General features: G+C 43.8%; 2 protein-coding genes across 2 annotated transcripts; one reads left to right on the forward strand and one right to left on the reverse strand.

The window, feature by feature from the left end:
• The first annotated feature begins 1,087 nt into the window (after positions 1–1,087).
• LOC139575030 (tripartite motif-containing protein 16-like protein) lies at positions 1,088–15,764 on the forward strand. The gene is made up of 5 exons (XM_071399955.1): positions 1,088–1,280; positions 14,056–14,082; positions 14,254–14,316; positions 14,608–14,747; positions 14,900–15,764. Exons 1-5 carry the CDS (start codon positions 1,220–1,222, stop codon positions 15,305–15,307), a joined length of 699 nt encoding a protein of 232 aa, XP_071256056.1. The 5' UTR covers positions 1,088–1,219; the 3' UTR covers positions 15,308–15,764.
• Positions 15,765–17,315: 1,551 nt separating this feature from the next.
• On the reverse strand, positions 17,316–20,934 carry LOC139575025 (proline-rich AKT1 substrate 1-like). The gene is made up of 7 exons (XM_071399941.1): positions 20,801–20,934; positions 19,811–20,048; positions 19,218–19,626; positions 18,856–19,120; positions 18,692–18,775; positions 18,445–18,617; positions 17,316–18,355 (listed from the first exon to the last, which is right to left on the reverse strand). Exons 3-7 carry the CDS (start codon positions 19,599–19,601, stop codon positions 18,218–18,220), a joined length of 1,044 nt encoding a protein of 347 aa, XP_071256042.1. The 5' UTR covers positions 19,602–19,626; positions 19,811–20,048; positions 20,801–20,934; the 3' UTR covers positions 17,316–18,217.
• Between the last annotated feature and the right edge of the window lie 931 nt (positions 20,935–21,865).

A 21,865-nucleotide genomic window follows, 5' to 3' on the forward strand; every position in this document is an offset into this window, starting at 1 on the left:
TTCTATCTCTACTTTACACTTTCTTCCACTGCAAACCAACCATTCCAGTGTTTTTTTTTTTTACTTGCTATATTGTATTTACTTCGCCACCATGGCCTTTTATATTTTTATTTATTTATATATATATTTTGTTTGCCTTCACCTCCCTTATCTCACCTCACTTGCTCACATTGTATATAGACTTATTTTTCACTGTATTATTGACTGTATGTTTGTTTTACTCCATGTGTAACTATGTGTTGTTGTATGTGTCGAACTGCTTTGCTTTATCTTGGCCAGGTCGCAATTGTAAATGAGAACGTGTTCTCAATTTGCCTACCTGGTTAAATAAAGGTGAAATAAATAAATATTTTTATTTATTTAGAATTCAAGGCACACTTAACCAGCATGGCTACCACAGCATTCTGCAGCGATACGCCATCCCATCTGGTTTGGGCTTAGTGGGACTATCATTTGTTTTTCAACAGGACAATGACCCAAAACACACCTCCAGGCTATTTGTGTAAGGGCTATTTGACCAAGAAGGAGAGTGATGGAGGGCTGCATCAGATGACCTGGCCTCCACAATCACCCGATCTCCACCCAATTGGGATGGTTTGGGATGAGTTGGACCGTAGAGTGAAGGAAAAGCAGCCAACAAGTGCTCAGCATATGTGTGAACTCCTTAAAGACTGTTGGAAAAGCATTCCAAGTGAAGCTGGTTGAGAGAATGCCAAGAGTGTGCAAAGCTGTCATCAAGGCAAAGGGTGGCTACTTTGAAGAGTCTAAAATCTTAAATATATTTAGATTTTTTGGTTACTACATGATTCCATATGTGTTATTTCATAGTTTTGATGTCTTATTCTTATTCTTAGTCTTATTCTACAATGTAGAAAATAGTACAAATTAAGAATAACCCTTCAATGAGTAGGTGTGTCCAAACTTTTGACTGGTACTGTATGTAAAAGGAGTATAGTGTTTGTGACATACTGTACAGTGTGTGTTTGCTTGTGTTTTTTGCGCTCTAGAAAGGTTTACTAGGGTTGCAGAAGTTTCAGATGACAGGACCAACCCTTCGGTAACTCCTTACATCCAACTAACCTTCACCAGACACCCCTCATCTCCCAACCTGGGCACCTCCTGTCCTGACCCGTCACCCCCTCCCCATTCTCCCTGAGGAAATAAAAGTGTTCATGGAGAGAGGATCAGCCACTATCTCTGCTGAAGACCATAGGGTACCATGCCATTGCCAAACTACGCTCCAAGCAGTAACGAAATCATGCCTGTGCCAAAGAAAGCAGGTAAGGGTTCATGATCTACTCTGTGAGCTTGCATGTGTCAATACATTATGTAATTGAAAGCGGACAAAAACCCTCTCCCTCTCAGTTGAACAGATTTTTAAAGCAAATGTAATAATCAGTCAATCAGTATTACATTAATATAAAATTTTATTGGATTTCCCAATAAATTATAGAAATTACCATTTTTAATGTATATTCCACATTTTTATAAATTAGCATTCATAATTAATATTCACATTCTCATGAATACATGTTTTGCGTTTTGTTGTGTTATAAATGGTTTTACTTGATCAAACACCAGGCAAATAATGAATCATTTTGGATTGTTTTACTTTATTGACATTGTATTGTTATGTCTCAAATGATTCATTGTAGTTTGTCAGTAACTCAACTAAATAATAAATAGGAAATAATTTCATTACCATTGTGTCATTTTTTATAATACTTTTGAGATGACATTGTACCTAGTGAATAGGGAAATTAGGATTATTGTGGCTGATGTATTTCTGAAAATCAAGTTATTCAAGTTCCTATGCCTTCCTCTCACTGAAAACTACATCCAAATATGGAGTAAGTCCAGTGTCGTACTGTGCAATGATGCCAGTGTTGTTTTTTCCTGACAACCTCAGTTGCAAAAGGCCAGTGCCTCCAGGCTTTTCTGGGCCGCAGGATTAAGAAACGAGTCGTTGTTTTAAGTTAGTGGTGTAGTCTATATGTAGGCTATGGGGCATGGTGGAGTCTATATGTAGGCTATGGGGCAGGGTGGAGTCTATACGTAGGCTATGGGGCATGGTGGAGTCTATATGTAGGCTATGGGGCATGGTGGAGTCTATATGTAGGCTATGGGGCATGGTGGAGTCTATATGTAGGCTATGGGGCATGGTGGAGTCTATATGTAGGCTATGGGGCATGGTGGAGTCTATATGTAGGCTATGGGGCATGGTGGAGTCTATATGTAGGCTATGGGGCATGGTGGAGTCTATATGAGGTTATGGGGCATGGTGGAGTCTATATGTAGGTTATGGGGCATGGTGTAGTCTATATGAGGTTATGGGGCATGGTGGAGTCTATATGTAGGCTATGGGGCATGGTGGAGTCTATATGAGGTTATGGGGCATGGTGGAGTCTATATGAGGTTATGGGGCACGGTGGAGTTTATATGTAGGTTATGGGGCATGGTGTAGTCTATATGTAGGCTATGGGGCATGGTGGAGTCTATATGAGGTTATGGGGCATGGTGTAGTCTATATGAGGTTATGGGGCATGGTGGAGTCTATATGTAGGCTATGGGGCATGGTGGAGTCTATATGAGGTTATGGGGCATGGTGTAGTCTATATGAGGTTATGGGGCACGGTGGAGTCTATATGAGGTTATGGGGCATGGTGGAGTCTATATGAGGTTATGGGGCAGGGTGGAGTCTATATGTAGGCTATGGGGCACGGTGGAGTCTATATGAGGTTATGGGGCACGGTGGAGTCTATATGAGGTTATGGGGCATGGTGGAGTCTATATGTAGGCTATGGGGCATGGTGGAGTTTATATGTAGGTTATGGGGCATGGTGTAGTCTATATGAGGTTATGGGGCACGGTGGAGTCTATATGAGGTTATGGGGCATGGTGGAGTCTATATGTAGGCTACTGTGTGTACTCTGATATTCACACCCTACTTCTTACAGTAGCATTTCTGTGTAGGTTCACTATTATAAGAGTGTTGTTAAGCTACTTGGAATCTTAAGTGTTAACTACTGTTTTGGCTTATGGATTTTATTATAAGGCTAGCTAAGGAGAGAGACAGACACACAAAAAATTACAGACAGAGAGAGAGAGACAGACAGGCAGACAGATAGACAGTGCTCATCACTGGGTGTTTATTATGAATGTATGATGTCGATAACATGTTGTTTATTGGCCACCAGTTACAAGCTGTATCATGTTCTTTTGACAGTCCCACTTTGCCAAGTACCTCTCTCCGCCTGTCTTGCTGCCCAATCTCTCCCCCATCTCATCAATCAGCTCATCAAACTGTTTCCCCCTCTTCTGACATCGTCTCTCCAGACCACAATGTTCCCACCGGATCAAATCCATTCTTTCAGCAGTCAGCTCTCACACAGCCTCACTGGCCCGTTGGCCATGTCAGGTCTCACACCTCATCTCTGTCTGTCACTTTGCTCCATGAAACTAACCTCTCTGAATGCTGCCAATGATCCCGTCCACTTTTTTTTATATATTTCTATATTTCTCATCTTCTTTCTCCCTCTCCAGTTTCCACTCTGTGCTTCTCCATATATCCCTCTGTCCATCGAACCCTGCTATGGATCCTTCACATGTATACAGTCTCAGCCCAGTGTGGCCTCAATGTCCCATCACTCCCTTCTCACTGCCTATCACTGCCATCCTCTGGCTCCCATGGTAATGAAGTGTGAAGTCATGAACAGTAACTCAAGTGCCTGGCTGTGACACACAAAGTTTTATTCATGGCAGTTGGATTCTGTGAAAATCTGACCGCTGAGGTTCGTATCTGATTGCTTCAGTTATATTTCTTCAGATTGACAGATTTAAATTTAGACAGTTGCATTGCTTTTCATGACAATGTACAGCTAAACATTAATTATTACAAAATCAATTGGAGCTAGGTCTTCACGGGTCCGAGTGGATCCGATATACCCGATTTCGGACCAGAGCCTGATCGGGTTCGGGTCTGAAATTCTAACTTGTCCCTCAGGTCCGGATTGGGTCCTGTTTGATTGGACCCGGCCACGGCTCTGCATAGCCTCTAGCATATTTATTTTACGCTAATAAGGTGAATTTATTGACTTATAGAAGGCCTAGCCAACATATACTGTAAAGACCTATTTGTTAACCAGAAGAACAACTTGGCTGATAAACAGGGTTTTTTTGTCACTCGGACCAGTTAGGGTACGGGTTGGGTCTAGGTCGAGTTGTCCTTGGGTCCATTCTGGTCCTGGTCCAACTTTTTAGACCAGTGAAGACCTTTAATTGGAGCCCATCACATTTCATCTCATGTTGAGAACCTCCCAATGACTTTCTACTTCTTTTTCTTCAAGAATGCTGTCATGTATCCTCCTGTTGGTTTGTACATCTTTCTGTCCATACTTTTCCCATCCATCTCCATTTCATCATGCAACACAGCAAGTTTTTTTTAGACACTTCATAACAGAGGGCAAAGGGATGGGTCTGAGCTTTGGCCAGCCCCCTTTACCTCTCTCCGTCACATCTCGTGATCTCCCTATCAGTGGAGATCCCGCTGTTCCCGAACCCGATCCAGGCAGAGAGCTCCATCTCATCCAGGGGGGTCGCGCAGACCACCGACGAGCACGTCCAACATAAGCAGCTTATTTTCTACCAGAGGGGTCATCGTCCTGGCCTCTGAAAGGCATCTACAGATGTCCTCAACATTGCCGACTGGCTTTCCTCCAATTACCAGGGAGGAGTCTTCATTTCATTCTCCGATTAGCTTCTGTCCATCCGCAGCACACCTATCATATGTCCTGAATGTCGTTGCTACTGTGAATAAACATCATACTCATCTTCAAAAACATCTCTAGAAATTGACAAATGTTGGTTAAATGGACAAACTTTTCCAAGATCAGAAGAAATCTATTCAAATGCTGTCCCCAATACTATTGGACTTCCATTCCAATCCTTCCCCTGCCAATTCAATCCTATGATTTCGCAATTAGATTTATGGTTCAATGGATTCCAATGCATTTGACCCGCATGTTTGACCTGAGGTAGCAACCTCCCTTGTTTGTCATTTTCTGCCACTGTCTCTATGTGCCTGAACATTCATCCACCCGTTTTCTCTTTCTTTAAATGTCTCTATCTCTGTGTCAACTTATCAATCTCTCTGAGTATCTGTTTATCCATCTGTCAATCTGTCCGGGGCTTTGCTGGTGACCCCACTGAGAGCAGCAGGATATCTGGCTGGGCTTATCCTCCACAGGGGAGCCAGAGCCCACTCATATCCCCCCACCGGGCCCCGCTCATAATAACCAGCCAGGGTGATGTCTCTGGATGTCTTCTGGATGTCAGAAACTATTCATACCCTTTCCCTTTTTGCAAAAATTTCTAAAAACCTGTGTTTGCTTTGTCATTATGGGGTATTGTGTGTAGATTGATGAGGGGAAAAAACGATTTAATCCATTTTAGAATCAGGCTGTTATGTAACAAAATGTGGAAAAAGTCAAGGGGTCTGAATACTTTCCCGAATGCACAGTATACTGCCTGTGTAACATTCTCTTCAAATGAGGATCAGACACTTTTCAAATAGCAAGATTGCCTGTCAAATGCTCCATCACATTACTGTGCTAGCAAAACATTTTAGCAGCCCCCCTCTTGACAGCGTTTTAGAGTTAAGTTCGTGCAATTCCACACATTTTGACACGGGGCGTAGAGAAAATGTTGACGTTTTAAAGCAAGTTTGCTGCAATTCTACACATTTTACCATGTGGCAGAGAGACGATTTAGCAATTTTATAACTCATTTCATGTAATTGTACTCATTTTGACATGGGGCGGAGAGAAAATATTGTCTGTTTGACAGCTAATTTCCTACAATTCTATACAGTTTTCCAAAGGGTGCAGAGAAACGTTTGCAGGTTTTATGATTTCTGAGTGAGACTGACTAACAAAATCACTTACTAACAAAATCAATGGGGGCCCCCCAGACAATAATTCGACCATGATTACTAAGTAGATAGCTGGCCGCTAGACTAATTTGCCAATATACAAATGTTTTGCTGACATGGGCTAATTGAGTGACTATCAGTGTCTGACATAACAAGAGAAAAACTGCTGATGCACAACCAAATTTCAAAATTGCACCTTGTGTATTCTACTATTTTAACTTGCAACAGTAAGGCTAATTACATTTTTTGGGGGGGAGCTGCCAATTGCCCATCCCTGCTTTAAAATGTATATTTAAATCTCTCTACCCTCGCAATGATTCTCCTGAATCCCTTGGTGACACCCTCCATCAATGTCTTACTTTTGCCATCTACTAACTATCCTTGGTTATCCCATTAGCCGACTCTTGCTATTTTTCTCTGTGTCCCTCCCTCTCCCATCGCTCTGTCCCTATAAGGGAGGATTCCGGGAGAGTATGGGGAGGGATGACGGATTAAGTGACCTGTCATCAACCCTTTTCCTTCCTACTGCCCATGTCCCGACTCCCGAGATCAGATGTCCTTCTCCCTTTCTCTCTTGCCAAACCTTCCCTGATCATTACTTCTACTTGTTGTTCAGCACAGTATACATTATATGCATACCTTTCCGTCAAAGTCATTTTAATCTCTTTTGGGCAGTGTGCAGCTGTTCAGTCTTCAGGACAGATACAGTGGAGTGTAAGTCACAAACATGGAAGCTTGATTGGAAAGACCAGTGGATCAGAGTTCAGCCAACCACGATGGGAAGTTGTTGAAAGACATCATAACCTCTAAACTGGGCATACAGTAATGTGGCAGCTTCTTTGGTACACACGCTTCAAGCAAGGAAGATAGTGAAGTTCTCAGCCTTATTCTTCCTTTGCTCATCCTCCCAGTTTCGCTTGGCCTCTACTGATGTTCTAACAAGCTCACATTTACCTCATGGTCATCATCCTGTCGGCTCCCTTTCCGCCACTGGGCAGACACATCGCGAAAGCTGGAGAGTTAGGTTTCCCTCAGACAGGTGCCAGCATGGACTGTCCTGCGCAAAAGAGCTGGGCTAAAAGGACAGACTGGCCAATCCTTCCAGCAATGTGTTGGCAGGGCCACCGTGATCAATGACCAGTTGACCACCTGTCCTCTAAAAAGTAATCCATTGGTGTTAGCAAAGGCCCTGGCTTCCTGCAATGGTGCAGACTGTCAGGAAGAACAATTAAGACATATCGCTCACGCTCTCTGCTATCCTCTCCATCACTGAAAGTTTGCTATCCAGCGACATCCTCAAACACGCATTTGGGGCATTTGAGAGCACGTTGGCATCGCAATGGATGTAGAAAAGAAATGGAAACGCTCACTCTATACCTAGTTCTCACGTGGGTGAGTGTGTAGGGGTACACGTGCGTACCGGTATCCTATGTGTGCATGTGTGTGTTATGTAAAGGAGAAAAAACCCAGTATTTTGGAATTCTGCGATTCTGCATATTATACGAGGGGTTGCAAATTTGACCAATCACCACACTGTTACTGTATAAAACAGTCAAATCACAGCAATATTACTGCATAAAACTGTTCAATGACCACACTACAAAAAGAAGGCCCGAAATTCTTACAAATCCCAACACTTTTCCCACAAAAAATGGTTCAATCAAGCCACATAACAAATACCGCTATGCCCTCAGACGAACCATCAAACAGGCAAAGCGTTAATACAGGACTTTTATGCTTGCTTCGAGGCAAGCAACACTGAAGCATGCATGAGAGCACCAGCTGTTCCAGACGACGGTGTGATCACACTCTCCGTAGCCGATGTGAGCAAGACCTTTAAACAGGTCAACATTCACAAAGGCGCGGGGCCAGGTGGATTACCAGGACGTGTACTCAAAGCATGCGCGGACCAACTGGCAAGTGTCTTCACTGACATTTTCAACCTCTCCCTGACTGAGTCTGTAATACCTACATGTTTCAAACAGAACACCATAGTCCCTGTGCCCAAGAAAGCGAAGGTAACCTGCCTAAATGATTACCGCCCCGTAGCACTCACGTCGGTAGCCATGAAGTGCTTTGAAAAGCTGGTCATGGCACACAACACCATCATGTCGGAAACCCTAGACCCACTCCAATTCACATACCGCCCCAACAGATCCACAGATGACACAATCTCAATCGCACTCCACACTGCCCTTTCCCACCTGGACAAAAGGTACACCTACAGTGGGGCAAAAAAGTATTTAGTCAGCCACCAATTGTGCAAGTTCTCCCACTTAAAAAGATGAGAGAGGCCTGTAATATTCATCATATGTACACTTCAACTATGACAGACAAAATGAGGGACAAAAATCCAGAAAATCATATTGTAGGATTTTTTATGAATTTATTTGCAAATTATGGTGGAAAATAAGTATTTGGTCACCTACAAACAAGCAAGATTTCTGGCTCTCACAGACCTGTAACTTCTTCTTTAAGAGGCTCCTCTGTCCTCCACTCTTTACATGTATTAATGGCACCTGTTTGAACTTGTTATCAGTATAAAAGACACCTGTCCACAACCTCAAACAGTCACACTCCAAACTCCACTATGGCCAAGACCAAAGAGCTGTCAAAGGACACTAGAAACAAAATTGTAGACCTGCACCAGGCTGGGAAGACTGAATCTGCAATAGGTAAGCAGCTTGGTTTGAAGAAATCAACTGTGGGAGCAATTATTAGGAAATGGAAGACATACAAGACCACTGATAATCTCCCTCGATCTGGGGCTCCACGCAAGATCTCACCCCGTGGGGTCAAAATGATCACAAGAACGGTGAGCAAAAATCCCAGAACCACACGGGGGGACCTAGTGAATGACCTGCAGAGAGCTGGGACCAAAGTAACAAAGCCTACCATCAGTAACACACTACGCCGCCAGGGACTCAAATCCTGCAGTGCCAGACGTGTCCCCCTGCTTAAGCCAGTACGTCCAGGCCCGTCTGAAGTTTGCTAGAGAGCATTTGGATGATCCAGAAGAAGATTGGGAGAATGTCATATGGTCAAATGAAACCAAAATAGAACTTTTTGGTAAAAACTCAACTCGTCGTGTTTGGAGGACAAAGAATGCTGAGTTGCATCCAAAGAACACCATACCTACTGTGAAGCATGATGGTGGAAACATCATGCTTTGGGGCTGTTTTTCTGCAAAGGGACCAGGACGACTGATCCGTGTAAAGGAAAGAATGAATGGGGCCATGTATCGTGAGATTTTGAGTGAAAACCTCCTTCCATCAGCAAGGGCATTGAAGATGAAACGTGGCTGGGTCTTTCAGCATGACAATGATCCCAAACACACCGCCCGGGCAACGAAGGAGTGGCTTCGTAAGAAGCATTTCAAGGTCCTGGAGTGGCCTAGCCAGTCTCCAGATCTCAACCCCATAGAAAATCTTTGGAGGGAGTTGAAAGACCGTGTTGCCCAGCAACAGCCCCAAAACATCACTGCTCTAGAGGAGATCTGCATGGAGGAATGGGCCAAAATACCAGCAACAGTGTGTGAAAACCTTGTGAAGACTTACAGAAAACGTTTGACCTCTGTCATTGCCAACAAAGGGTATATAACAAAGTATTGAGATAAACTTTTGTTATTGACCAAATACTTATTTTCCACCATAATTTGCAAATAAATTCATTAAAAATCCTACAATGTGATTTTCTGGATTTTTTTTTCTCATTTTGTCTGTCATAGTTGAAGTGTACCTATGATGAAAATTACAGGCCTCTCTCATCTTTTTAAGTGGGAGAACTTGCACAATTGGTGGCTGACTAAATACTTTTTTGCCCCACTCTATGTGAGAATGCTGTTCATTGACAACAGCTCAGTGTTCAACACCATAGTGCCCACAAATCTCATCACTAAGCTAAGGACCCTGGGACTAAACACCTACCTCTGCAACTGGATCCTGGACTTCCTGACGGGCTGCCCCCAACGATGAGACAGTCTATAGGGAGGAGGTCAGAGACCTGTCAGGACAACACCCTCTCCCTCAATGTGAACAAGACAAAGGAGCTGATCATGGACTATAGGAAAAGGAGGGCCGAACAGGCCCCCGTTAACATCGACGGGCTGAAGTGGAGCGGGTCGAGAGTTTAAAGTTCCTGGTCATGGTCTAAACACATCAAGGCAGTTGTGAAGAGGGCATGACAACACCTTTTCCCCTCAGGAGAATGACAAGATTTGGCATGGGTCCCCAGATCCTCAAAAAGTTCTACAGCTGCACCATCGAGAGCATCCTGATGGGTTGCATCACCGCCTGGTATGGCAACTGCTCAGCATCTGACCATAAGGCGCTATAGAGGGTAGTGCGTACGGCCCAGTACATCACTGGGGCCAAGCTTCCTGACATCCAGGACCTATATACTAGGCGGTGTCAGAGGAAGGCCCCAAAAATTGTCAAAGACTCCAGTCACCCAAGTCATAGACTGTTCTCTCTGCTACCGCACGGCAAGCGGTACCGGAGTGCCAAGTCTAGGACCAAAAGGCTCCTTAACAGCTTCAACCCCCAAGCCATAAGACTGCTGAACAATTAATCAAATGGCCACCCGGACTATTTACATTGACTCCCTCCCTTTGTTTTATACTGTTGCTACTTGCTGTTTATTATCTATGCACAGTCACTTTACAAATTACCTCGACTAACTGGTACCCTCCCACATTGACTCAGTACCGGTACCCCCTGTATATAGCCATGTTATTGTTATGTAATTTTCTTGTGTTACTTTTTGACTCAAATTATTATATATTTTTTAACTTTATTTAGTAAATATTTTCTTAACTCTATTTCTTGATCTGCATTGTTGGTTAAGGGCTTGTAATTAAGCATATTACGGTAAGGTCTACACCTGTTGTATTCGGCGCATGTTACAAATAAAATTGGATTTGATTTGACATGTCAACAAACTTTTACCCCAGTCAGTGCATTTTCAAACCTATGGTTGACTTCTTCTGAGCCCTAGTACAGATAACATGAATTTGTGTGTGAATGGGTCCCTTGAGAGATACTGGTAGATGAAAAGTAAGAGTCCACAAAACCCAGTGAACTTGAAATAAATGAAGAACAGGACTCAAGTATCTGAGAACACCCTTGTATTGTAAGCCATCACAAGGTATCACAATAAATATTTGGACCAATCAAAATGACATGAACAAAGCCACATTTAGCATAACTTTGGACCACATTTGCAACAACTTCCGCTTTACTGTTTCATTGACATTTCGCAATGAGTTATCTAAGTAAACAAACCATTTACCGCAAATCAAGCATATACCTGATGACCAAACTGTCAACCGCTGGCATGTCAAAGAGGTACAGTGCCTTGCAAAAGTATTCACCCCCTTGGTGTTTTTCCTATTTTGTTGCATTACAATGTATTACATTGGATTACATGTAATGGACATACACAAAATAGTCCAAATTGGTGAAGTGAAATGAAAAAAAGAATTTGTTTCAAAAATAAAAAATAAAATAAAAACGGAAGTGGTGTGTTCACCCCCTTTCCTGTGAAGCCCCTAAATAAGATCTGGTGCAACCAATTAACTTCAGAAGTCACATATTTAATTAAATAAAGTCCACCTGTGTGCAATCTAAGTGTCACATGATCTCAGAATATATACACCTGTTCCGAAAGGCCCCAGAGTCTGCAACACCACTAAGCAAGGGACACCACCAAGCACCATGAAGACCAAGGAGCTCTCCAAATACGTAGGTCAGGGACAAAGTTGTGGAGAAGTACAGATCAGGGTTGGGTTATAAAAAAATATCTGAAACTTTGAACATCCCACGGAGCACCATTAAATCCATTATAAAAAAAATGGAAGGAATATGGCACCACAACAAACCTGCCAAGAGAGGGTCGCCCACCAAAACTCAGACCAGGCAAGGAGGGCATTAATCAGAGAGGCAACAAAGAGACCAAAGATAACCCTGAAGGAGCTGCAAAGCTCCACAGCGGAGATTGGTGTATCTGTCCATAGGACCACATTAAGCCGTACACTCCACAGAGCTGGGCTTTACAGAAGAGTGGCCAGAAAAAAGCCATTGCTTAAAGAGAAAAATAAGCAAACACGTTTGGTGTTCGCCAAAGGGCATGTGGGAGACTCCCCAAACATATGGAAGAAGGTACTCTGGTCAGATGAGACTAAAATGTAGCTTTTTGGCCATCAAGGAAAATGCTATGTCTGGCGCAAACCCAACACCTCCCATCACCCCAAGAACCCCATCCCCACAGTGAATTATGGTGGTGGCAGCATCATGCTGTGGGGGTGTTTTTCATCGGCAGGGACTGGGAAACTGGTCAGAATTGAAGGAATGATGGATGGCGCTAAATACAGGGAAATACTTGAGGGAAACCTGTTTCAGTCTTCCAGAGATTTGAGATTGGGAAGGAGATTCACCTTCCAGCAGGACAATGACCCTAAGCATACTGCTAAAGCAACACTCGAGTGGTTTAAGGGAAAACATTTAAATGTCTTGGAATGGCCTAGTCAAAGCCCAGACCTCAATCCAATTGAGAATCTGTGGTATGATTTAAAGATTGCTGTACACCAGCGGAACCCATCCAACTTGAAGGAGCTGGAGCAGTTTTGCCTTGAAGAATGGGCAAAAATCCCAGTGGCTAGATGTGCCAAGCTTATAGAGACATACCCCAAGAGACTTGCAGCTGTAATTGCTGCAAAAGGTGGCTCATCAAAGTATTGACTTTGGGGGGGGGAATAGTTACGAACGCTCAAGTGTTCCGTTTTTTTGTAATTTCTTGTTTGTTTCACAATAAAAAAATATTTTGCATCTTAAAAGTAGTAGGCATGTTATTTAAATCAAATGATACAAACCCCCCAAAAATCTATTTTTATTCCAGGTTGTAAGGCAACAAAATAGGAAAAATGCCAAGGGGGGTGAATACTTTCGCAAGCCACTGTATATCAAGGAACTTTAATGTGAACCTTGTTGAGGCAATTAAAACAGATTAAGTCTGATAGGTGAAAATGAGCGATGAGCTGAAACAATGGAAGACCCTGTGAAAATCAAGTAATTTGAGCTAATGTCGCCCATAGACGAAAGGAGACTGACGGACGGTGACAGTCCGAGTGGAAACAGCAATAGCACCCAGTTCTCTGAGAAAGTGAGATGACAAATGAATGGACAGGAGGGAGAACCAGAGATTAAACAACAGTCGGAGTACTTCAGCAGCAGAGACAAACATGCTGTCAGTGTCGTGAAATAACGTCCATCACACACAACTTGTAATCTTATAATGGCCTGACCCCTGGTGTCAGCGGCTGTGATGTGTGTCCTTAGCGGATGTAAAGCCGTAACCCAAACCTGGACTGGTATGGGTAAACTACATTAATCAGTACTAAGAAAAAAGACTCAGAATAGCATACACACTCCAAAGTGATATATGGCATTCAGGCAAATAGTGGGAGGGAGGGGGGGTGAAGGGAGAGAGTGACAGGAGCAGGGAGATAGAGGCAAGGGAAGGAGAGATGAAGAGAAGGAAGGGAGAGAAGTAATCATGGACAGTAACTGCACCTAGCACAACCTCTACAAACTGCACCTAGCACAACCTCTACAAACTGCACCTAGCACAACCTCTACAAACTGCAACTAGCACAACCTCTACAAACTGCAGCTAGCACAACCTCTACAAACTGCACCTAGCACAACCTCTACAAACTGCAGCTAGCACAACCTCTACAAACTGCAACTAGCACAACCTCTACAAACTGCAACTAGCACAACCTCTACAAACTGCACCTAGCACAACCTCTACAAACTGCAACTAGCACAACCTCTACAAACTGCAGCTAGCACAACCTCTACAAACTGCACCTAGCACAACCTCTACAAACTGCAGCTAGCACAACCTCTACAAACTGCAACTAGCACAACCTCTACAAACTGCAACTAGCACAACCTCTACAAACTGCACCTAGCACAACGTCTACAAACTGCACCTAGCACAACCTCTACAAACTGCAACTAGCACAACCTCTGCAAATGCACAGTGAATAAATACATAACACCAATCTGACACAAGATAATTTTCTATTTGGGAAAGATAATTCATTTTTTGCCTCTTTTCTGTAGGAAGAAAATCCCAGGCAGCTCCTGCAGGTATGGTTTCTGTAATACTGAATGTATAAGTACTGAAAAGCCTTTGTAAATCCTGACTAACAATGGCATCCCAGGAATTACATTAGACCGGTGATGTAATTCAAACTGGATTATCTCATCAGTATACCGTTAATGGATTTCACACTTTATCTCTCTCTCTCCTCATAACAGAGGTGCCGCCGGTGTACGAGCCCAATATTCATGATCCCACCACCAGGACTGACCTCATGAAATGTAAGGCCATGTAATTGGCTCTTTATCACTTTGGGCCTCACTCTCTGTAAAGCATTTGATGCTAAATCCTGCTTGCCCACAGCCTATACAATGTTGAAATGCACAATTATGACCTGGCTTACAGTATATCCGCTTTACGGCCTACACACAAGAGATTGTACATATCTCATTAATATCACAGTACTCATCTGACCTTATCTGTTTTCCGACCCTTTCATCTCATCCATATTCATCCAACCACTCAACTCAATTCCTCTCTCTTTACCTCATCGTTTCTCTTTCTCCCCTCAGACTGGATCCCCCTCTCCCTGGATGACAAGACGGCCCAGAAGCTGCTGTGGATATCCGAGAGCAACCTCAAGGTGTTGCGTATGTCAGAGGAGGTGTGTCCATACCCCATGAGACCGGAGAGATATGAGCATTCGCCACAGGTTGGTCTGCCATCCTCAGTTACAGGGCACACATCATAGTGCCATTGTGTAACTAAAGTGTGCCCACTGTTTTGGACATGCCATCAGCGCATGCCTGGCTCTAAAACATCTCTAATCTACCCTTTCTACTATCCACTCTCTACTCTGTGCAGGTGCTGTGTAAGGAGGGTCTGTTGGGGCAGAGAGGGTACTGGGAGGTGGACTATGGCGGCTGGGTGGTGATTGGAGCAGTGTACGAGAGCATGGGCCGGAAGAATGGGCCATGTGGGCTGGGGGAGAACGAAAGCTCATGGGGTGCAGGCTGGGCCGGCTCCTGCTACCACGTCTGGCACAACGGGGAGAACGTGGAGGTCGAGCTCCCTTTGTGCAACACCATGAGCATATACCTGGACCAGCCCGCTGGCATCATCAAATTCTTCATCGTGGAAGGAGAAGGGGAGGCGGAGAAGGCGGTGCGACTGATACACAAGTTCAAAACTGACCTCAAAGAGAAGATTCTGCCTTGTTTCTGGGTTGGCAGTAAATCCTTCTGTTGGATCCGGAAGAAAGAGGGACAGTAACAAGAAGGGTGTAGGAAAGGAGAGATGGAATAACAGGTCAGGGATTTTGTAAGAGAGGGAGGTAAAGTGAACGAGAAGATATATGTTTCTAATATTTGGAGAACAAGCACTGGTGTCAGAATGCAGAATTGAAGCAGAGAATAATGGAATCTTCACAACATGAAATTAGTTGTAATCTGTAAGATTCACATCATGTCTATGGTTTTAAGTGTTGCTGTTATCCCTCTGTTGCATGAGGACAACATACATATGAATTACTAGGTTATATTATAATATTTAGAATGACAATTATATTGACTATTTCTATTTATTAGTACTGTCAGTAGTTTTTGTTCCAGCACTAGTTTGTTAGTGTTAAAGTAGGGTGTGTAGTTTAAATTCATAGCTTGTATCATTTTATATCTGATTGAACCATGGTCATGTATGAATGTGATGAATAAATACAACTGTATAACAATAGAGTTCAACTATTTATAGTGAAAAAATATATAAACACAACAAGCAACAATTTCAACAATTTTACTGAGTTACAGTTCATATAAGGAAATAACTCAATTGAAATAAATTCATTAGGCCCTAATCTATGGATTTCACATGACTGGGAATACAGATATGCATCTGTTGGTCACAGATACCTTAAAAAAAAGGTAGGAGTGTGGATCAGGAGGTATCTGGTGTGACCACCATTTGCTTCATGCAGCGCGACACATCTCCTTCGCATAGAGTTGATCAGGCTGTTGCTTGTGGCCTGTGGAATGTTGTCCCAATCCTCTCCAATGGCTGTGCAAAGTTGCTGGATATTGGCAGGAACTGGAACACGCTGTCGCACACGTCGATCCAGAGCATCCCAAACATACTCAATGGGTGACATGTCTGGTGAGTATGCAGACCATGGAAAAACTGGGAAATTTTCAGCTTCCAGGAATTGTTTACAGATCCTTGTGACATGGGGCTATGCATTATCATAATGAAACATGGCTGTGGATGAATGGCACGACAATGGACCTCAGGGTCTCATCACAGTATGTCTATGCATTCAAATTGCCATAGATAAAATGCAATTGTGTTCATTGTCCGTAACTTATGCCTGCCCATACAATAACCCCACCATGGGGCACTCGGTTCACAACGTTGACATCAGCTCATCCACACGACGCCATACACACTGTCTGCCATCTGCCTGCTATAGTTGATACCGGGATTCATCCGTGAAGAGCATACTTCTCCTGCGTGCCAGTGGCCGTTGGAGGCTAGCATTTACCTACTTTAGTCAGTCAGGTCAAGACCCTGGTAAGAATGACAAGCACGCAGATGAGCTTCCCCGAGACGGTTTCTGACATAAATTATTCAGTTGTGCAAAGCCACAGTTTCATCAGTTGTCCGGGTAGCCGGTCTCAGACGATCCCGCAGGTGAAGGAGCCAGATGTGGAGGTCATGTGCTGGCGTGGTTACATGTGGTCTGCAGTTGTGAGGCCGGTTGGATGTGGTTACATGTGGTCTGCAGTTGTGAGGCCGGTTGGACGTGGTTACATGTGGTCTGCAGTTGTGAGGCCGGTTGGACGTGGTTACATGTGGTCTGCAGTTGTGAGGCCGGTTGGACGTGGTTACATGTGGTCTGCAGTTGTGAGGCCGGTTGGACGTGGTTACATGTGGTCTGCAGTTGTGAGGCCGGTTGGACGTGGTTACATGTGGTCTGCAGTTGTGAGGCCGGTTGGACGTACTATCAAATTCTCTAAAATGATGTTGGCAGCGGCTTATGGTAGGGAAATTACGATTAAATTCTCTGGCAACAGCTCTGGTGGACATTCCTGCAGTCAGCATGCCAATTGCACGCTCCCTCAACTTGAGACATCTGTGGCATTGTGTTGTGTGACAAAACTAAACATTTTAGAGTTGCCTTTCACTGTCCCCAGCACAATGTGCACCTGTGAAATGATATTGCTGTTTAATTATCTTCTTATGTCACACCTGTGGATGGATTATCTTGTGTACACAAAATGAGAGAAACTTTTTGTGCGTATGGAAAAATTTTGGGACCTTTTATTTCAGCTCATGAAACATGAGACCAACACTTGACATGTTGTGTTTATTTCTGTTCAGGATAGTTCTTAATCTGATACTGCCCTCTCTAGGACAGCCATTATACTGCATCCAAATAATATTCAGTGTCAGAACCAACAGCCTGATTCACGGATGTTGCTCCATAATTTAAATCATACAGCTACTCAAATTAAAACATTTATCTGCTTTTGAAAAGTTGGGAGATGATAGATACATCTCTGTTCGCCTCCTCCGCTTTCTCTCGCTCTCACAGTCAACACATTTGGAGGACATTATTATTATAATAGTGTCAATATCAGAGATTGTACACTTACTATCGTTCTACCAGTCAGTCATTCATTGGCAAGGTAGAAGTACAAAAGGCATGTTTCATGGAGACATGGTGCCCTTCACTCACAATTTGAAAAGCTACAGGCTTCATGTTAAAAAGCCCCCTAGAGCAAACCATTTCTAGAAGGGTGACCCATCCTCCACGAATCTACTTGGCAAAGTCCCACAACAGTCAACACCTGTGTCAGTTAGAAACATTTCAATATGTTAGTGTCCATGTTGGTCCGTACAGTGGGTCACTATGAGCACATTTGAAGTTAAGTTGTGTGTAGTGAGTTGTCTTGTAGTGTTTAAGTGTGTACGGGTGTAATGTAATGTGTTGAAAATGATCTCAGTGTGTATACGAGCATATGTTATGTCAATTAATCCTCTCTGGGTTCACTGTTGTTACTACCAAATTTGGGGTTAGTGATTAGCTAATACACAGGGGTACTTTTCTGCCTGCCAGCCAATCAATTGGCTCTCTTTCATCCACAGACACTCTCTCACTCCTTCATCCCCTCACTTTCTTTGGCTCTCTCAGTGTTTGAGGGAGAAGTCTCCCGTGTTGAGGCGAGGGCGAGGTAGTCCTCCAAACATTTCTGTTCCGTCGTTGGCTCCAGGGGCCAACAGGGCCTTCATGCTGGCAGCAATATGATCCAGGTCAGCTACACCAGCCTGCAACACAGAGACAGTTAGTGGGTATGTGTGTCAGAATGACTGACTGACAGAGAGAGCTGTATGTTTTTAAATAAAGGTTGACTGACCCGTTCCCCACTGTGGCCTTCTCCCTGGTGGGGTCTGTTGCCCTTGAATCCCCACACAGGAACAGACACGGGGAGGGAGCGGGCCATGTTCATGGGGTTGGGGTGTCGGGATGAGAACGACTGCCCCATGGCCATGCTGCGCGGGGGAGGAGGACAGTCCTCACTTAACGAGCCTGGAGCAGAGAGGAGGCACATATTAAGAGCATTAGATCATCATTAACTCATATTACTACACACATACACTCACCATCAGTGCTCTCCTCCTCTCCATCGGACTCAAAGAATGGTTCACAGTCACGAGACAGCGAGTCCTCATCCATGGAAAACACTCCTGAAGCAGAGAGAGATGAATATTTACAAAGTCATTCAGACCTGGAGATAAAAAAAATAGTCCCACAGAGCTGTGCTCACCTGCAGTCTCATTCAGATTACGGCTCCTTTCGTCCATGTCCTCCTCTTCCTCACACTCTTCCTCCAAGTCCCCAATTCCAGGAATGTCTCTCCCTCGTCCAGCCTCCTCTATCATCACAGCCATTTCTCGCTCCCTCTCTCCATTCCCATGCTGCCCAGCAGCTTGGCCAATGACAGCCCCTGAGTGGTAGATTGATGGGTAGCTTTGCGAATAGAGTGTGGTATTGGGACTGATGGTTCCCACCCCACCCTCACCTGTTAGGCCCTGTGGAAGAGAAGTTCAGAACTTTACGATCACACACAGCACTATGAATGACAGTCACATTGAATGGAACAAAATGACTGACAGTCAGTCTACTCACCGCCCTGTCAGTGGGCATGTCCACTACCAGTTTAGCTCCTCCGTCTCCTGCACTTAGACGTGTATATCTATGCGCCGTTAGCATAGATGTGGAGTGCAGCACCGCAATGTCGTCCATGTAGCGCCGCGAAGACTCAGCCAAAGCCCCCTGACCCCACACGTGATAGGAGAAATCCCACTTCCGGCCTCCGGCAGGCAAGCCACTTTCCCTTTTCCTCTCATCTCCCTCCACTACAGATGGCCAGAACTTCTTACAGGCTGTAAGAATAGCCAGGTCGCAGCCTGACTTCTGACAATATCCCTCCGCTGCGGCAAGTAGTGCCAGCCAGCTCTCTTTGTGGTTGTCTGGGATCTCGGGCTCAGATGATTGGGTGATGGAGGCCATGATGGGTAAACAGGACTGCCAATGACTGTTGGATGTGTTTAATTTATTAGGGCTAGCTTTTATGGAACGTATAGATGCTTTGTAACTGTTTTTATTGATCAATAGCTAAAATGGTTTAGGTTAGTGTAATCAGGCACCTGTAGGACTCAGCCAGCAGTTTGATATGAAATACTATATATTTTTGTTAACAAGTCTTGTGATAAGTTTACCTTTTTTCTCACTGGAATGTAGGCTGTAGTGTTGATGTGTTTTTGGAATCTGCTTTTGGCTAATCTGAGGAAACGTTAGGATCCTTTTTCTATTGCTGGTTTGGTTTAAGCTAAGAATAAAACTATCCTTAGTTGTTATAAAGCAGGTTTGAGGCACAAGGTGATTGTTTAATATTATTAATGTCAGTGTGCCTGAGAGAACTAGGGGAGAGATAAATGAAAATGTTGCTGGTTTTACCTGGAAAAAACAAAATGGAGAAATAAAGCTTGAGTTGCTCGAAAAAAAAAAAGTTTGCATTGTTAGTCATTATAGCAATATTAGCTGATGTCACTAGCTAGGCACTATTTAGATTATCACTAAACCAGAATTCAGATAATCTCATAAAATTATGCATGTTGAAACTTCATGAAATTAGATTACACTAAACTCAAGCATAGAATTTGTCAAATGCACATGATCCAAATACTGTACATACATTTCAATTCCATATAACTTTTCTGACGTCAGACTGCCTTGTTGCATGACTTGAGTTCATGGTCAATATCTTAGTGGTCAATATCTCAGTGGCAGGTTGAGGATGTTCCAAAATAGACCTATGCTAACCGTGGGAAGACGTTGTCCACCTGTCGTTACGTCTCGCGAACTGTCGCAGTTCAACGTCGTCGTCCCCCCTTCCTCAATCTCGTGCATTCGTTAGCATACGAACTAGCTCTGCCAAAACCTTGTGGGGTGACTGCCTGTTCTAGACTTACCCAGCTCGTTTCTAAATGTCATCCCTGTGATTATTACTACCAGGAAAGCACTTAAATGAAAATGCAATTTTCATGACTGCGGATTGTTTGTGCTTGTTTGTTTGCTAACATGCTAGCCAACTGGTCTCCTGTGCACTCTCCTCCCAACATGAACACATTTCACCTCCATTTCTCGCATTTGCAGAGACACTAGCACACACAGACACAAATAAACAGAAAGAACAGAAGTCAGCTTACACATTCAGTTCCTTATTTCGTCTGTTGCAAGCGTTTTTCTAGTTCTAACTGTTTCTTTATCCCTCTTTGTCTGATTCTTCATCTCTCAAGAATAGTCTCCCCTAGACTCCGACGTTGCTGTTTAGAGACGCTAGACGAGACGCACGTTTTACACGTGACTGTGGGCGGGCTCGTACTCGTCTTGTTTTGGACGCGCTTTTGGACGAGGCTTGGGGCTGGCTGCATCTCAATAGTTTATCATGGTTTCTTCTACTGGTATAATTTACTTCATCCTCACCGATCTGACATGATGGAGAGCTTGACAGGTGAAAGCAAATGCTTTTGGTAGGCTTTTCAATCTCTATATTATTCCCGCCTAATCTGTCTTCTAATTTTGCAGTGCAGATGAAGGAAAGAGAGGAGAGTAAAACGTTACATTTTTATTTAACTAGGCAAGTCAGTTAATTAAGAACAAATTCTTATTTACAATGACAGCCTACCCCGGCCAAACCCTAACGACGCTGGGCCAATTGTGCACCGCCCTATGGGACTCCCAATCACGACCGGTTGTGATACAGCCTGGAATCGAACCAGAGTCTGTAATGACGCCTCTAGCCCTGAGATAAAATCAAATGTATTTATATAGCCAGATGCAGTGCCTTAGACCCCCTGTGCCACTCGGGAGTCCTAAAACTGGGATGCAACTTTGAGAAGACAGACAACAACAACCACTTGCTGCCTTCATCAGCCTCCCTGTCTAAATTATCTCTGTCCTAACCACTTGTTTTTCAGTGTGATTTTTCTGTTCTTTGCTACATTGGTGGCAGCACCAGGATACTCACTGTCACTCATACATTTGTTAGAAGTGTTTCACTATACGCATTGGGGTTTTAATTACCACCACTGATGCCTAATAAACTGCCATTTTCATAATTACATGAAACTGACAAATATTGCAAGAATAGAGCCCCACAGTGGAGGTGTCATAACAGTAGTAGGCCTGATTACCCACAATAAGGAGACAGCCTACAAGGAGGAGGTGAGGGCCCTGGCGGAGTGGTGCCAAGAAAATAACCTCTCCCTCAA

This window comes from Salvelinus alpinus, chromosome 1 (assembly GCF_045679555.1).
Source record: "Salvelinus alpinus chromosome 1, SLU_Salpinus.1, whole genome shotgun sequence".
In the NCBI taxonomy this organism is placed as follows: domain Eukaryota; kingdom Metazoa; phylum Chordata; class Actinopteri; order Salmoniformes; family Salmonidae; genus Salvelinus; species Salvelinus alpinus.

What these genes read in the sequence shown, in the direction of transcription:
- LOC139575030 (XM_071399955.1), top strand. Translation starts at nt 1,220, where the DNA reads ATGCCATTGCCAAACTACGCTCCAAGCAGTAACGAAATCATGCCTGTG. An exon ending in ATCCCAGGCAGCTCCTGCAG is followed by an intron (nt 14,083 to 14,253) that starts GTATGGTTTCTG and finishes TCCTCATAACAG; the next exon opens with AGGTGCCGCCGGTGTACGAG. An exon ending in GATATGAGCATTCGCCACAG is followed by an intron (nt 14,748 to 14,899) that starts GTTGGTCTGCCA and finishes TACTCTGTGCAG; the next exon opens with GTGCTGTGTAAGGAGGGTCT.
- LOC139575025 (XM_071399941.1), bottom strand. Translation starts at nt 19,601, where the DNA reads ATGGCCTCCATCACCCAATCATCTGAGCCCGAGATCCCAGACAACCAC. An exon ending in TAATCTGAATGAGACTGCAG is followed by an intron (nt 18,776 to 18,855) that starts GTGAGCACAGCT and finishes TCTCTGCTTCAG; the next exon opens with GAGTGTTTTCCATGGATGAG. An exon ending in AAGGCCACAGTGGGGAACGG is followed by an intron (nt 18,356 to 18,444) that starts GTCAGTCAACCT and finishes TCTGTGTTGCAG; the next exon opens with GCTGGTGTAGCTGACCTGGA.